Source organism: Glandiceps talaboti, chromosome 18, assembly GCF_964340395.1.
Source record: "Glandiceps talaboti chromosome 18, keGlaTala1.1, whole genome shotgun sequence".
Lineage (NCBI taxonomy): Eukaryota > Metazoa > Hemichordata > Enteropneusta > Spengelidae > Glandiceps > Glandiceps talaboti.
In genome coordinates this window covers 11,194,213-11,211,393 of record NC_135566.1, presented here as the reverse complement: position 1 = coordinate 11,211,393, position 17,181 = coordinate 11,194,213, and the positions used below count along the sequence as shown (strand labels likewise).

The window sequence follows — 17,181 nt, the reverse complement described above, 5'->3', positions numbered from 1 at the left end:
GTGTTCTCCGTTACTAAGTAACGGAAACAACAACAACAACAACAACAACAACAACAACAACAATAGCAGCAGCAGAAACAACCACAGCGTAACATTCACAAATAAAGAGACAGACTGATGAGGTAGATAATTGGCATACAATCTATTGTTGGTTGCTGAATGTTGTATCGCTATGACGTGCGATGAAGATCTTTTACCACATGACATCATTTACAAGGTGATAACTGAGCTGTACGTTTCTGAATCTCAGGTGTCAAAAGTTGTTATCAAGAATTATTATACAGGTAACAACAGCATTTCTGAGTTGAAAGCAACGTATGCACTAGGCTTGCCATCGTTTAATTGTCAACAACTTGAAATTTTCACTCTACGTTGACCACACCAATCACAGCTTCCGATTCGCTGACGTCCTGTTGGTCTGGAACGTTACTTGGATGCTCCATGATTATAACGCTATTCATTTCAAGGATGTCTACACGTCTAGAACGTCTTTCACCATCAGGCCAAACAACTTCGACAAAGTTTATAACAGCATCTCCGAGACCGAAGTGAGCGACGGGTTCCATCTGACAAAGATAGCCAGAACCTCCATCAATGACACGTACGTCAATTCGCCCATCGGTTGTGTTGGTTTTAACGAGTGCACCCCGAGCAGGAGCCCCTTGTGCTGTTTTGGGCATGACTCTGAGCCAGTTTGCATTCCCATTGGTTTTGGCACGGTACATGGTGAGTGGTTGTCTGCTGGATTCGCCATGTGCTAACAGCAACTCCAGCATTCCATCGTTGTTCAAGTCAGCTACAGCGCCACCTACAACAAAATATGTCGTATATTCAATATGGCACAGGACACGTCTTTTTTCATCTAGTATATGAAATTATAATCATATGCACGACACTTTGAAATTCCCACATCCCTTCAAAACTATTTATAAAACGAAGAACAATATATTTGGGATATGGCTTGGACATTTCAAAACAATTATCTCTCTCTCTCACTCTCTCTCTCTCTCACTCTCTCTCTCTCTCTCTCTCTCTCTCCCTCTCTCTCTCTCTCTCTCTCTCTCTCTCTCTCTCTCTCTCTCTCTCTCTCTCTCTCTCTCTCTCTCTCTCTCTCCCACAGTTGCAAGTTGGCTATAGAAATACAGGTATATCTCATTAAATATTACAGAGGATCAACAAACCTGTTCCATATCCATAAGGTTCCAGAGCATCACCAATTGGCATTTCCTTAATTTCTGGATCAGCACCATCGGTTTTTCTCTTGACTCTGAACACATGATTCGGAGCCTCTCCTCCATAGACGATGTTATTTTGAAATATCTCAAGGTTTCCGTCATTGTTGAAGTCAGCAACGATGACAGTACGGATGGGTGACGGCTTTTCATAATCCTTGGGGGCAATGTTCTGTAATAGAAAGACATTAGTTATTATTCAGAGAGCATGTTTTTGTCCGAGTGGCAGGAGTTCTTCAAGTGAGATAATGTATATGGGAATGTTAGTTTTCAATAGTTACATCAAGTGATATATTATCTGTGACATTCGCTATTTTTTCTGATTGCATATATATGTTACAACCAGTCCGTGAAACTGCCCAATTAATGAAATGGTCAACCTTATGCAAATCAGAGCATAGATTACGATCTAAAAGGGGCCAAATTAAATTTTTGTGGCAAGAGTTTTGAACTGGGGTGTTGATGATCGAACTTTATTCAAAACACAAGCTACACTGAATTATAATAAAATTAGAATTGTGAAGTTATGAGTTTGTAAATACACATTAATAAAGTTGGATTCTTATTCTTTTTTTGTGTGTGTCCTATAAAAGATGCTCATTTCATGTACTGGGCATATCTTAAAATACCCACTTCATAACCTGGTCAACACGATTGCCTATTTCATGAACTGGGTAAAGTTACCTACCGATTTCATGAATTGGGCAATTTCACAGATTGGGTGTAACATATATACTATTCTAAGCCTAAGAAACCTGTCTATCAATTACTACGACGTAGAATGTTCTCCAACATTCATGGATTTACGACCTAGTAATAGCACTCTCCAAAATATATCGTGTTGTGTTGTTATTTATCAGCGTTAGAGATACTTAAGGAAAAGTGTACGTAAAGTGGACTGGCTGAAAATGTTTTGATAACCTACTCGTAATATCGTACACCCTGAATAGTATTGAATCATCACCTGTGGGTGACCGTATTTTTTGTAGCTCATGGTACATCAGCTATCACTTTTCTATAGTGGTCTGAGATCAAATCAAATTGATTTTTGGATCCGTACCCAAAACAGCGCCCTCAACGGTGACCAATATTTCAACCTTATATTGCAGTATTTACGGATAAGATCTACGAAGGCAATAATTGACGTATTCAATGTTTAATTATTGGTATTTTAACAATTTTCAGTGATGAATATTTCGCGGTTGTCTGATCGCAAAATTACACTACTAAAAGCAGTTTTAGCATGGCCGCAGATCAAAATTGAGCTTTCGCTCAAGATTTCAACTTGTCACTACATCACCTAGGGATGATACTGACCACTGATTAACAGATACAATCATGTCTCTTATGAGTACTTGTCCAATGTTTAGTGAATATATCTTTGGTTAATACTTGATGAAAAATATATGCCAGTTGCAGCTTTAATCGTCCATACTGACTTGTTTCCGTTTGGTAGTCGTGATTTGTTACTTACCCTGAATGTTCTCCTTTCACCCCTCTTTTCCTGTATAAAGATCCTATGTGGACCCATCCAATTACCATACACTATGTCGAGTAACTCATCACCATTTAAATCGGCTAGCGCCACCCCACGACCATGCTCGTATCTATCGGCGATTCCTGAAAACGACGCACAGCGTTACTAGCATTGCATTGTACAGGGTTACCAGCATCACAGTACAGAGTTACTAGCATTGCACTCTACATACATACATACATACATACATACATACATACATACATACATACATACATACATACATACACACACACATACACACACACACACACACACACACACACACACACATATATATATATATATATATATATATATATATATATATATATATATATATATATATATATACAGACAGACAGACAGACAGACAGACAGACATGGGGGAGGCAGGTGAGGGCGGAACAACACGGCGTATCTCACAGTCAGTCTAACGTATACGTATGGCCAAGAAGGACAAGAATCACGTGAATGTCACATGATAATCCGACTTTCTTCCACTTTTAAAACTACAAATGCCATTTTAATACTGTCACTCACTTGCTCTATACGCAACGTTAACAAATTTTCCATTTCCCTGGTTCTGAAAGAGAAAATTTGAGCCCCATTCATTGTCACAAAAGATGTCAGACTTCCCCTCATCGTTCAGGATTGGCCCGACAGTGACTCCTCGTCCACCTGTAGTATAATAGAAAAACGATTATTGGACAGTGAACCATTGCTGGATGATTTCTAGTACCTTGGTAAGAAAGTTTGGGAAAAGTTTATATGTCCGAGCCACAGGACACGAGATAGACACCCCCTGACGACCCGTTCAGTGACCCATATTCGTATCAGCTGTTCACACACTCGATCGAACGTTGCATGTACATGTGCACGTGTAATTACAACGATGGAATCGACAGGTTGGTTTTAAGGGTTTATTCCACTGCAAATGTATTGTTTTTGTGATTTTTAAATTTTTTCGGTACCCTATGACTGAGTTTTAATCACAGGTACACGTATTATTGCTTAGATTGTCGTTTTCTTTCAAATCCTGCTGTTACAAGTGTACCAGTCTCTATACCAGTGTTATTTCCTCATACACACTGTCACGGGTACAGTAGGAAATTATAGTTAACGTTATTATATTTAGCCCGTAGACGAGGAAAACAACTATATACACGCCCTGTGGTTTCACAGTACTCGGAGACTCGGTTCTCCTGATGCATTGCTATTATATTCATCACTTTTATAGTTGTTAATAACACACCAAGTCTTCTTTCTTCTAACTTCCAGAGGAATTCAAGAAACTACTAAGTGAATGTCACAAGGCCAAGGAGAATGCATATTGTCCGTATAGTAAATTCAGGGTGGGTTGTGCCGTGATAACTGAAGACGGACACATGTACTCAGGTAGTAAATTATCGATTGACCTTTCCGAATTCCTTGAATGAGCATATTAAACAAAACAATAGAATATTGATTAGATGACCCTATATATAGGGCCTGGTAGTGTATACATGTATATCGTTTTTGCTCTTCACAACAATAACTGTACATGTAAGCTTACGTTTGCAACACTGTAGCCTGTTTACGGCGTTTACGGTATTAGTCCGTTCAATACATTGACTTTTGGTAACTGTCTGTGTTTTATGTTCTTTGCATGTTCCTCATCTCCTACCCATGGTTCTGATGCAAAGGATGCAATGTTGAAAATGCAAGTTACGGAGTATCAATCTGCGCTGAAAGAACAACGCTATCCAAAGCAGTCACAGAGGGTTACCGTAAATTCAAAGCCATTGCAGTAGGAACGTAAGTAAAATAGTCACATTTTGTAAGTTACGGATTGGTTATGCGTTACACTAGCTGCATTGGTACTGGTAGTATAATCTGAGTGGTCATAGGGTGTGGGGGCGCTCTGCTTTCCTTCGACTGATGCTTGCACTTATTGCCAGACTTGTTGTCCATTTCTTTATCATGTGCACGACTGAAGACGTTTCCATGACTATTTTCGAGAATATAATATAGCCAGTGGCCGGGAGTGGTTATTGATTAATTAACAATAATATTTCACAATAATGATGATAAACTTTATGTTCATTAAAAGTATATGTAAGACCTATATATGAAGTTAACTTTAAAATTGGAGTAACACATGAATGTGAAGTGTAAACGGTAGTACACAAAAGACTGGCAATACAAGTCCAGCGTTGATTTAATGATGCATTGGAGTATGGTCTGTATTATAGACAAGGAAGGGTTTACAAATTTCATTTGGTTTATCAAGTATAAAAGTATACTGTTTCTATGGTTTATTTACAAGCCTAGCATATGGCCTTTCTAATGTGGCCAATCAGCAAATTGTAAACAAGTTTTTCAACACTTTTAAATTACTGGTGATAGCAAAAGTGGAAGAGAGCATGAACAAACTACTAAATTTCATTACAGGGATATACCGAATGCGTTCAATGGTCCATGTGGAGCATGTAGACAGTTTATACTGGAGGTAGGTCGTCTGGTCACTTTTATGTCAAAAAACTTCAAGTTGTCAACTAGACTGAACTAAACAGACCTAAAACAAATACCGTGAGCTACTTTGACACATTTTTCAATCTCACTGGGCCTTTCGCCTTTTCTTATCTTGACACATGTGACATGTATGTTACGGCATGAAACAATCAAAAAGTTTTTACCGATATTTCTCGTCGTGCTGTTACATTTAATATCATTTCTCCCCCTGATGATTTGTCGTAGTTGTTTTAAAGTTAGCCTGTAGCTGTACTCGTGTATCAATTACTTGAATTAATAACATCTACCAATTCTCTCTTTCTCTCTTGTTCAGTTTGGAGAGTGTGAGATCTTCCTGGTAAAGCCTGATTTGACGTACATGAAATTGCCCTTTGACCAGCTTCTACCGTTGAGTTTTGGTCCCAAAGACCTTGAGGCCGACAGGATATGATTGTCTGGGGCGGATCTGACTATTAGACAAGCCAATGCAATCTGCTATACATCAATCACGTGACTGTGTAGCTAACAGTAACCCTCTCGTCTGCACGGGAGCTTCCATTTAAACTATACACCTAGTGTACACACATTTATTCTAGCAACTTTGGAAACTTCGACCTACCTGTTAGTCGGTTTATGTTGGCTTCTTGAGCGACATCTCTGAGCACAATATGACCAGCAGCAACATCACTTTCCTCTTCTACCATTTCAATAAGACCAAACGGTCCAGTATTTCGACTTGCATAGTTAGCAACCACGATAGAGTAGCGACCTGTGCCTTTACGATCTACACATGCAACTGACCGACCTGTAACAATTTTAAAGAACACTGCAGTTTACCATTTTTGTTTCAAGGTTTTCATATCCATCATGTTTCTTAGTTAATTTTGAAGTTGTTACCTTAAAATAATATATGTTTACACAAAACTGGCTTAGAAATAAAACACTTTCTCTGTGTGCTACACTAGTTTATAGCATTCATATTACAATGAGTAACAGTGAAGTAAAGCACTTTCTCTGTGTGCTACACTAGTTTATAGCATTCATATTACAACGAGTAACACTGAAGCAAAGCACTTTCCCTATGTGCTACACTAGTTTATAGCATTCATATTACAACGAGTAACATTGAAGTAAAGCTCTTTCTCTATGTGTTACACCAGTTTATAACATTCATATCAAGTGTAAAAGTATACTGTTTCATTTGGTTTATTTACAAGCCTAGCATATAGCCTTTCTAATGTGGCCAATTAGCAAATGAAACGGTATACATTTACAACTTGATATGGATGCTATAAATGATTGTGATACATACAGAAATGCTTTATTATGGTGTTATATATATATATATATATATATATATATATATATATATATATATATATATATATATATATATATATATATATATATATATATATATATATATATGGCGTCAGTGTCAATATTACACGTACCTGCATATAACCTGATTGTGTCTAGGTTAACCTCATCTTGGAACAAGTCTACAAAGGCCCCATTTCTGTACTTAAACAGTTTGTCACTGTAAGTAGCCCTTCCAGAGTAGGCGTTGTTAGTGTTGAGAAAATAGATTTCTTCTCTTCCGTCCCCATCAACATCGCAGGCGGCAACACCAATAGCATTACCTGCCACGTTTCGAATATTGTAAAACGGTGACGAGGGATCGTCGACAGCAATGTTGTTTAACATTTGTGAGGAGTTGTCCCATTTGAGAACTAGATTCGGACCGTTATATCTATATTGCAATCATAACCACAAAAATAAGTTTAATAGTTGGAACATGAAAATGGGATACGTAGACACGTAAACGTATAAACCGTAGAGCAAACACGGTGTGAAGAAACATAGGGGCATGAAATATATCTTAAATTGTTTTACATTCTAAATATAGCACTGTTTTGACTTGAATATATTTTCCCTGTCTCAGATTGAAAGAATGGTATAGACCATATATTGACACATTTGTAGTTGCAGGATTCGTGTGATATTTTCCTTTAATAGGAAAGCAACAGATCTAGAATGTAAGCAATATATGTAATATATATTCCTGTTCGAAGAAAGCGGATGCAGTGTTTATTTTCACCATTCACAGTGGACTGAAAAGGTTGAAAGTCAGCAAAAACATCTCTCCATTGTCTATGGCGTTTCATTGGGGCCTTTATTATGTACATCTTATTTGACTCGCCTCGACAACTTATTTGGCAACTCGACATCTTATTTGACTCGCCTCGACAACTTATTTGGCAACTCGACATCTTATTTGATTCGTCTCGACAACTTATTTGGCAACTCGACATCTTATTTGATTCGTCTCGACAACTTATTTGGCAACTCGACATCTTATTTGATTCGTCTCGACAACTTATTTGGCTCCTCGATAACTTATTTGACTCGTCTCAACAACTTCTTTGGCTCCTCGATAACTTATTTGCCTCGACAACTTCTTTGGCTCCTCGACAACTTATTTGACTCGCCTCGACAACTTCTTTGGCTCCTCGATAACTTATTTAGTCAACATGTATGACGTTCTCTTGTAGGCGATATTTTAGCATCCCTAGCTCCCCTTCAGTAAATATGTGCTCTCTTGCGCAAACGTCACTTCGCGTCATACAAAATCTGCTGTTACGTCAAAGAGCGTCATCAAAGTTTTGTGTAGTTTTTTTGAAGAGTGACTGGTGGGTCCTCACAATGTTGACCCGGAAACGCGGAAGTAAATGTTATATAACCAAAGTATACGTTCTAAATATGTTGGAGAAAGAGATCAAACAGAGCTGTCCGAGAGGAGAGAGGACTTAATGATGGCTTACCGCTTTATCTCGAGAAGGAAACAACAGAGTATCGGATACGTCACGCGTGTCTAGTCTGTGGAGATTACATGTACTTTGTCACAGGTAGAGAAATTTAAACTTTATCTAAATATTCAATACGCTATTTATTATTTAATTATTTGTTGTGATCCCGTCCATTATTACTGTCTGACGATCGTTCTGTGTACGTTCACGGTGACACAGCACAGTCAGTGTCACTTGTGAGCTAATAGTTCTATTCAGGCATCGTCATATTCAAAATATACCGTCAGCATTGATAATAGTTTTGAATATCGTAAATACCAAATAACACCATTACTTATGACCCATCACCATTCTTGAATAGGATTAAGGGGTCGGTCAGTTCCTTCGGCCTGGGGGTGGGGGGAGGGGGTCACCCTGTTTTTGAAATTGGCAGTGGGGGGGGGGGGTCATGCTGTTTTCAAAATTGTGGATAGGGGGTCATTGTGTTTTGGATTGTGATGGAAGAAAAAAATCCTCTTTCTACAATGGCATATAGCCTTGTCTGAAATGTGGTACATGTCAATATTTGTTCTTCTCCCTGTTTCTTACATGATTTCTTTAATATTCCTTATTAGTTCACGCATAACAATAAATATACATATACATGTATTACCTAGCTACCACACTAGTTACAGAACATGTCATGTAAATGCTTGGCTGTTTCACAATCAGTGCTTCACTTATATTGCACTTTGGGGCAAAAGTGAACTTGAAGGTCTTGTAATGGTAATCTTCATAGATAGTTTATAAAAGAAGTTAATCTAAAATGTTCCTTACTCGTCACTATGAACTTGTCAGAAGGGATTAATACACTTTCTATTTTGGACACTACATGTTATTGACACTACAAATCACCACATCTCATCAGATTCCAGTTTCTATTATACACTCGGTATGACAATTCCTAAAGTTCTCTAACATACCAGTGACTTTACTGTACATGCAATATTAATGCCACTATACCAATGTTACAGGGCCATTTTTATGTGACATGGGAAACTCATTTAAAACTTACATTTACGTTAGCTATTCGAAGCTTGGAAATATTACCTCAAAGGCAATGAATAACCTAAACATTGTCTTAATAGAAGCCAAAAACTGCAGATCTGCCAGGGGGAAAACCCCAAGGACTCCCTCACCCCCAGAGGCCACTCTTGCATTCAACCAACAATCAGATGCACCAACAACCTGTCATAATGGTATTGAACTTTTCTTAAATATTTTCACCCAATTGTAATTTGAGATGATATTGTCTTTTAAAGATGTGAAATGTTTGCCAAGGTAGTCTAACATTGCCTTAAACTCCAAATCTCCCCTACCAATGATACTACCAGTAGATGTGCTGACCTTTACTACATGTATTTAATGATGCCATTTAACTGTTTAACTTTAAGAACATATTTCAACCCTATGTAAGTTATAAAGAATAGTTTCTGATACTTGATGGTACTGTCTTGTAAAGCATGGATTGAGTTATTGCTTGAAAGGGTCTGAATAGCCTAAAAAATGGCTTTTATAAGAGTAAAAATCCTCCAGGGCTTCTAGAGGGAGACCCCCTTGGACACCCCCCCCCCCCCCACATGAGATGGACATATCCCAGTCTCAAGCTCTTCCCCTCTTACTGTCAAGATGTAAGTAAAAAACCTCCAGGGCTTATAGACCCCATAGGACCCCCCTCCCCCCAATGAGATATACATATTCCCTGCTAAAGTTTTCCCATACCTTTCACTGTCAAGATGCTATTAAACTTCATATATATATATATATATATATATATATATATATATATATATATATATATATATATATATATATATATATATATATATATATATATATATATATATATATATATATATATATATATATATATATATATATATATATATATATATATATATATATATATATATATATATATATATATATATATATATATATATATATATATATATATATGGGGGCGGGGGGTCAGCCTGTTTTTGGTTTTACAGATAGGGGGGTCAGTGACTTTTTGTCGGCCCAATTTAAGAATCCCCCCCCCCCCTTCCAGGCTGAAGAAACTGACAGGTCCCTAAGCTCACAAGTGACTTTAAACTGTAATCATTAGCACATTCCTGATGTTGACTAAATTGTGTGTTTTGTTTAACTGTTAGTTGTCAGCCCCAACAATTTTGGTTGAATAGTCTGCACATACTTTAGTGTAGTTACACAAGTATTATACTGAGGCTCAGTACAGAGTGCAATAGTGGCAAATGTTTGAGTGATAAATAACACAAATTATTATGATATATGTCATCAGTGACTGAAAGTGAAATAGTGTTTGGAAGTTTTTATTTTTTCGAACCAACAATTTTGTCTTGACCCTTTTGAACTTTTAAGGTCATGTCCCCAGATAACCAGCTGTGAAAATGTAACGAGATTAATACATGCGATACTGAGCTGCCAAGTGAATCTGTTTACAGGGACATGATGATGATGAGTGATAAATGCCAATGTTGTTATTTTGAGTTGTTATTTCCCTTTCCATTTTGTAGAGTGTAAAGTTGTAGTAGTGTTTATTTTCATTTTTCAATTCCAAAATGTTTTACATTCATTGCAGGTAATGCAAGCAATAATATCCAAACTGAAAGTTGTCAAATTGAGAAACATGTAATTCTACTTATGTTTTTTTTTAGCTGGGGGGGGGGGGGTGTAAAAAGTGACCCTCCCTCAATTTTCTTTCTCCAACAAATGACCATGCCCTGTAAAAAGATTTTAATGAAAAACATTTTTAACTGCCTCTCTGTGGCATAGTTGTTAGAGCTCAAGATTAGTCGTCAGGAGGTCCTGGGTTCAATCCCACTAGAAACAGATAATTTTTCTGTAGTAAGATCCCACCACATTGATAATTTTTAAAGGCATCACAGTTTGTGTTTGTATCAAAGCCTGTGTTTTGATCTATTGGCTGAGCTGAAGGCCGGAACTACCAAAGCCTAGATGGAGTGCACAACTGACAACCCCAGGGCTGATTGGTCAACATCTCAACTCCACCACATTATTACCAATATCTTGTAATGTTGTTCCCCCATTACTACTGTGAGACCCACTCTGCTCCTCACACCAATTTCCATTTTCTAAACTATGGCCCTCCCTGAGGACCCATTTGGAAAAAGTACCCCCCCCCCCCCCCACACACACACCTTATTATTTCTTAGGGCTCTATTACATAGCTATTCTGTCACCAATTTCAACTATTGGTTCCTATGTTGAGTGTTTTTTTCATGTTCATTTTGAGATTAAAAATGATGACTCAACATTGTTCTGTTTGATGTTTTATGTTGACAGGTCAGCCTTCAAAGTTGTATTACTCGACAAATCCAGTTCCTTCTCTACACATGAGACATACAGTGTCACAATCCCCATCCACAGGCAGAATGGAAAGATATGAACAAACCATGCAGAGGTCAGAAAAAAAACTCAGTGGACATCAGAGAGGTTCCCTTCTACATATTTTCCAGCAATAAAATTAAACCAGTAGCGAGTTTAATAGACACCGAGACTTTAAAAGAGGGACATCGCACCATTTCAACACAGACAGTGCAGTGGTACAGATATTTCTCATGCAGAGATAATGAGACTTTATATATAGATATTAATAATTTGAGAAATGCACCGAGACGGACTCAACAGAATTTACTGTTTTTACTAAACCATTGATGCTAATAATGAAAAGGTGAAGTTTTATACCGGACTTAAATTTCACGACAATAATGACTGTATTATATTCAGTCTGGTTGAAAGGTACATGTACAGTATTTACTAAATTTCAATAAGTATTGTTGGCAATGACAAAACTTGGCTTGAATTTTTGATTAGCTTAAAGCATAATTAGAATCGTTTGTGGCAAAGTATCCTGTTTCATCCTACTGCACTTCAGTTTTGTATCCTTTCATGGATGCTTCTTCAGGCTGACTGATGACACTCGTGCCCTTATAGAGGTTGTTTTCATTACTTGTGTAATGACTCCTACTCACTCACTTGTATTCTCTTTGGCTGAATGAAGAATTAAAAAAATCTTTGGGAATTTATAAGTAATGGCCACCTATGCCTGAGTCCACTGTATTTTGAGACCCACATTTAGTAATTAGAGTCAACTAAGGGTAGCAATATTTGAATAAAATTGGGCATACCTATTAATTTGTGTTGTTTTGAAATATATACAAGGCCAAAGTACTAAACACCTATCACATCAGTATGTAGACATAGTAGCTAAGATGAAATGTAAGTCACCAGGCGTTCATCTTATAAATAAATATTTCTAGTTAATCACAGTTGTAGTTGTTGTTCTAAATAACCCCTCATTATCTCCTTTTAACTTTCTATTTTCACTTGTGGCCCATTGTCTTAACTTACATGTACACACAGTTATACATATGAGCATGTGTCCATAGGTGGATGCATGGTTAGTATACTCCTTTTTTACGGATTTCTCTACAAAATCATTGTTTCAACCACTATATTTCCATCATTGGTCTCACTCTTAGATAATATAGTACTGCCTATGTTTCACATTTTACTGGCTACATTTAAAATTAGCTACATCCCTATGTACATCCATCCATCCATCCATTCACCCACCCACCCACCCATACATTACATTACATTACATTACATTACATTACATTTCATTACAGTACATTACATTACATTACATTACATTACATTACATTACATTACATTACATTACATAATGTATAGAAACATGAAATAAATCAAATTGAAAATTATATTTTAATATAAAAAACTTGCATACCCAACAAGGTAAGTATTACATCAGAATATTACATGATCATTCACAGTCAACAACAGTAACACATGTCAAATTCTCAGGATATAAAGCTGCAGGGCAGCAACTCAATATTCCATTCAGATGTAATGAAGGAGTTTACACAAGACTGGATCTTTCAGTCTACAGATCCTCAAGTAAAGTACTGTAACAACAATGTAGAATGTGCTGCTCACACTAATATACTGAGGATAAATCATATGAATTCAAATTGTCCACCATCTTGATTTCCATAGGTTCTTCTTATAGAATTCTTTGAATACAGCAGATTACCACTACCTTGAACATGCTAGACTGTTTATAGCATGGAAACGGTATGATTGCACTAAAGAAAAGCATACACACATATCTGCTTTATAGTGATGTGACTAAAATACACAGGAAAAGACTCTTCAATTCTTCAGTCAAGCTATTTTTGTCTATAATCATACACACTACCTTAAAGTGGCCATACATGGATGAGGATTTATTTTGAATTGTTAATTTATGAAACAATGTTATCATGGCTTCCTTCAATGTGAAATAATACTGACCAAGTCTATGTAAGTCATTACATTGTAAAAAGCTAAAATAATGTGTAAAAAGTTTGATATTGTACATACAATAACAAACATGTTATACATTTATTAATCTTTCAGAATTTGAGTTACAAACAAAGGACTTAACATATGTTGTTTCACATTGTTTTATAAATTTAAAATCCAAAATAAATAGCTAATCCTCATATCCATATGGCCATTTTAATCCAGTTCAGTGACTGACATGGGTAGAGTTTCAATGATTATCAATGACTGACTATAATATATACTTTTTACATAATGGATACAGCAACCGTCTTACACCGATTTTCATTGATTAACTAACACATACTCTTTTAACTGGATTCATAGACTGGGATTCAGAGACTGACATACACTAAGTTTCAATGATTGTTCAGTGACTGTCTGACTTGCACAGAGTCACTAATAAAGTAACCAGTAGGCATTGTCCCAGTCTAGTCTACAAATGTAGCTGTTTTTGATTTTCACAGATGCCTCAATTCAAGCTAAAATAATAATGCAGCTAAATTGTTACACACAAAAAACAACTTCTTACAAATAATCACCACACAAAAATATGCAAAACACAATTCACAGACATGTCTGGTTTTGCATAAAAATGGGGTGCTTTAATAACCAGCAAGATCAGAACTAAATGTATTAAATTGATTAAACAAAGCACTCCACCTTTCTATTACAGTGAAAAATGGCAGAAAGGTACTGAAAACGGTGAGCTAGAAAATGATAAAACTTTGGAATTGCAAAACTTGAAAATTGTCTGTACACTGAGTAACTGCAACCCTGGTGAGATTGTCTGTAGACTGAGCATGTGTAACCATGGCATGATAAGATTGCCTGTGGACTGAGTAACTGTGACCATGGCAATAAAATATTGTCTGTACCCTGATTAACTGCAACTGTGGTTGCAGTTAATCAATTATTATTGCAGTTAATTAATTTTGGTTCATCTAAGGCTTGTTTAACACCATGAGCACAGCATTCACCAAGACCAGCCATGTAATCAGTGAGCTGCTACTATCTTTCCACCAATCTCAACAATCACTCATGGATTCAGTGGTTTCTTTATCAAGTGCTGACAATACAGGACCTAAAATAAATAGATATTTTGTTAGCAGGTTACTACAATACTGATTAGATATTTTATGCCTATATCAAAATAAGCTATGGTAAAATATTGTTTCTATTCATCTATGGCATGTTTATTTCTGTTTCACATGAAAACACTTGGCACAGTGAATCTCAGTTTGTTTTACTCAATAATTTCTAGGACGAGAATCTCAAAATCAATTAAGATTAGGGACAATTGATTTATCCTCAATATTATCATGCAATACAAAAACATTACAATTAATCAGCATAGATTAGAGATGATTAATTATATAGACTTCTGTTTATATTGTGCATGGAGTGCAAAGCATATTCAAACACTAGACTACACACATGTATTCTATATTTGTTTCTTATAAAAGTGATGTGATCATTATGGGATGTACGAATGTGTGTTGAATCAGTGCCAGCTGTTTGTGTATACATATGACATGTATCTTATCAACATGGTTTTTTTTTTTTAAATGATAAACAACAGTGTGATACAACAACTAAGTGAGTTCGTTAAATGTGTGCTACATAGCAATGATGCTTCTTTCAACTTCAAAACTGCTGGCACAATGTAATACTTGATTGGGATGTGGGAAGGCGGAGGGTGGTCCTTCAAAAATAGTGTCAGCACCTTCGTTGACATTGTGAAGTGACGCTACATATACAAAATGTATGAGGAATAGTATATAAATTCTATAGTTTATGTAAATATAACCACTGCACTTCAAATTAGTTTTCAATTGAAAACATAGGCGAAAATCTTACCTGTGGCAGTGCCTCGCTACAATTACTAGTAGTAGTAGTAGTAGTAGTCGTCGTCGTACGAGTCGTAGTTCATTGTGGACATACGAACGTAAACACTTCTTTCAAGTTTCACCCATCCTGACACAAATTGATTGAATGCCTCTAGGATATTCCACAGATCGATATCTGATTATTGATATAAATATGGATAATGACGATGTGTCTTGTATTGTGAGATTTGTGATACTCTCGAGCAGCAACGTATGGTTTCTGAGTGGTATGCATACCGTCTGATGTATTTCCGGGTCATGATACAACGGTACCTCTAGCCTACTGAAAAGTATTCGAAGAATAATACATGCCACATTTGACTCGACTCCTTTTTCTGATGCTCGATAACTTATTTGGCATGGTAAACATCTCCAGTGACTTGGGGTGTTCAAATTAGGTCTACCAGCAGAACGTGCGATAGAGTACTTGAATGAGATGTACACATGGCGAATATGCAGATGACGACTCAAATAAGTTGTCGAGGCGAGTCAAATAAGTTATCGAGGAGCCAAAGAAGTTGTTGAGGCAAATAAGGTATCGAGGAGCCGAATAAATTGTTGAGGCGAGTCAAATAAGTTATCGAGACGAATCAAATAAGATGTCGAGTTGCCAAATAAGTTGTCGAGACGAATCAAATAAGATGTCGAGTTGCCAAATAAGTTGTCGAGGCGAATCAAATAAGATGTCGAGTTGCCAAATAAGTTGTCGAGGCGAGTCAAATAAGATGTCGAGTTGCCAAATAAGTTGTCGAGGCGAGTCAAATAAGATGTACATAATAAAGGCCCCAATGAAACGCCATAATTGTCTCTGTTTTCACGCAATATGTTACATGTTTATTTTGTAGAATACAATTAAAATGACATCATTCAGTAACAATACACTCTTAATTGTCAAACAATTATGTTCGTTATTTTACTTTCAAGGAAACACGCTCGACGGCCTCAGCGCTTTCACGAAAAATCAAGAAAGTTTTACATTATATTCGAAAATTTATTTTCATAATTATACGTCCAAGGAAACGCACGACAGCCATATCGCTTTTATAATCATGGAACCCTGCACGTGTAACGTTTTGTATTTGATTTGTATTTTCTCGGTGGTTGTTATCCCAGTTCGTCCAAGCATATTTTATAGTTAAATGTATTCAGACTTGGCGGGAAAGTTAACCCCCCCCCCACCACACACACACACACACACACACAAAACAAGAAAAAACTCAAAAATCAACATAAACGCGACAATAATAATTCTACATCATTTATATTCATAAATATGATATAAAACAATAAAGATCTGTTAAAACACTTACCCTGCTACTATCCATTCCATTTCTCCATCATTGTCGACGTCACTGACCGCCACACCATAGTTAAGTTGTGATGGATTGGAAAGTTCATCAAACACAGCATCTGTCAGCGATTCAAACATCCCATCGTGATCACTTTGATGTGTCCTGTCAATAACCAGCAGTAATACAAGTACTACCGTTATATTTAAGATCCGTAGTACCTGCATGGTTAACTGGATATAGTTTTTTCGGCGCGAATCTGTCGGTGGGGTTAAACACCGTGCTGAGGGTATAATATGGTATCGGACAGTGAATTCAGCAGGGTACTATACGTGTGCTGAATACCAGTACGTTTTGTAACAGTACGTTGTACAAATTTGCATATTACGAAACATTTGTTTTTCACGTTATGTAACACTTATTTTTGCTTTTACACAACGCTTTACACAACACAACAAGTACATGTATCGGCATGTGTGATCCTCACTGTCTGACCGTAGGTAATACATCTCGACCGTTCTC

General features: G+C 36.7%; 2 protein-coding genes and 1 long non-coding RNA gene across 3 annotated transcripts; 1 reads left to right on the top strand and 2 right to left on the bottom strand.

Annotated features, from left to right (window-relative positions):
- Window positions 1–362: 362 nt before the first annotated feature.
- Window positions 363–16,799, bottom strand: LOC144449652 (cartilage acidic protein 1-like). Its single transcript, XM_078140225.1, has 7 exons — window positions 16,681–16,799; window positions 6,696–6,994; window positions 5,861–6,046; window positions 3,292–3,429; window positions 2,707–2,852; window positions 1,182–1,404; window positions 363–808 (listed from the first exon to the last, which is right to left on the bottom strand). The coding sequence occupies exons 1-7, from the start codon at window positions 16,797–16,799 to the stop codon at window positions 363–365; spliced, it is 1,557 nt and encodes a 518-aa protein (XP_077996351.1).
- LOC144448961 (cytidine deaminase-like) lies at window positions 3,613–6,191 on the top strand. Its single transcript, XM_078139349.1, has 5 exons — window positions 3,613–3,656; window positions 4,030–4,146; window positions 4,434–4,545; window positions 5,182–5,239; window positions 5,576–6,191. The coding sequence occupies exons 1-5, from the start codon at window positions 3,644–3,646 to the stop codon at window positions 5,690–5,692; spliced, it is 417 nt and encodes a 138-aa protein (XP_077995475.1). The 5' UTR covers window positions 3,613–3,643; the 3' UTR covers window positions 5,693–6,191.
- LOC144449390 (uncharacterized) lies at window positions 12,845–15,972 on the bottom strand. Its single transcript, XR_013482160.1, has 2 exons — window positions 15,342–15,972; window positions 12,845–14,565 (listed from the first exon to the last, which is right to left on the bottom strand). It is a non-coding gene; the product is annotated as an uncharacterized LOC144449390 (long non-coding RNA).
- Window positions 16,800–17,181: the final 382 nt, after the last annotated feature.

Coding starts and splice junctions, on each gene's coding strand:
- LOC144449652 (XM_078140225.1), bottom strand. CDS start 16,799: ATGTTTGAATCGCTGACAGATGCTGTGTTTGATGAACTTTCCAATCCA. Junction 6,047..6,695: donor CACAATCAGGTTATATGCAG/GTACGTGTAATA, acceptor AAATTGTTACAG/GTCGGTCAGTTGCATGTGTA. Junction 1,405..2,706: donor GTGAAAGGAGAACATTCAGG/GTAAGTAACAAA, acceptor TTTCTATTACAG/AACATTGCCCCCAAGGATTA.
- LOC144448961 (XM_078139349.1), top strand. Junction 4,147..4,433: donor AGACGGACACATGTACTCAG/GTAGTAAATTAT, acceptor TCTGATGCAAAG/GATGCAATGTTGAAAATGCA. Junction 5,240..5,575: donor GTAGACAGTTTATACTGGAG/GTAGGTCGTCTG, acceptor TCTCTTGTTCAG/TTTGGAGAGTGTGAGATCTT.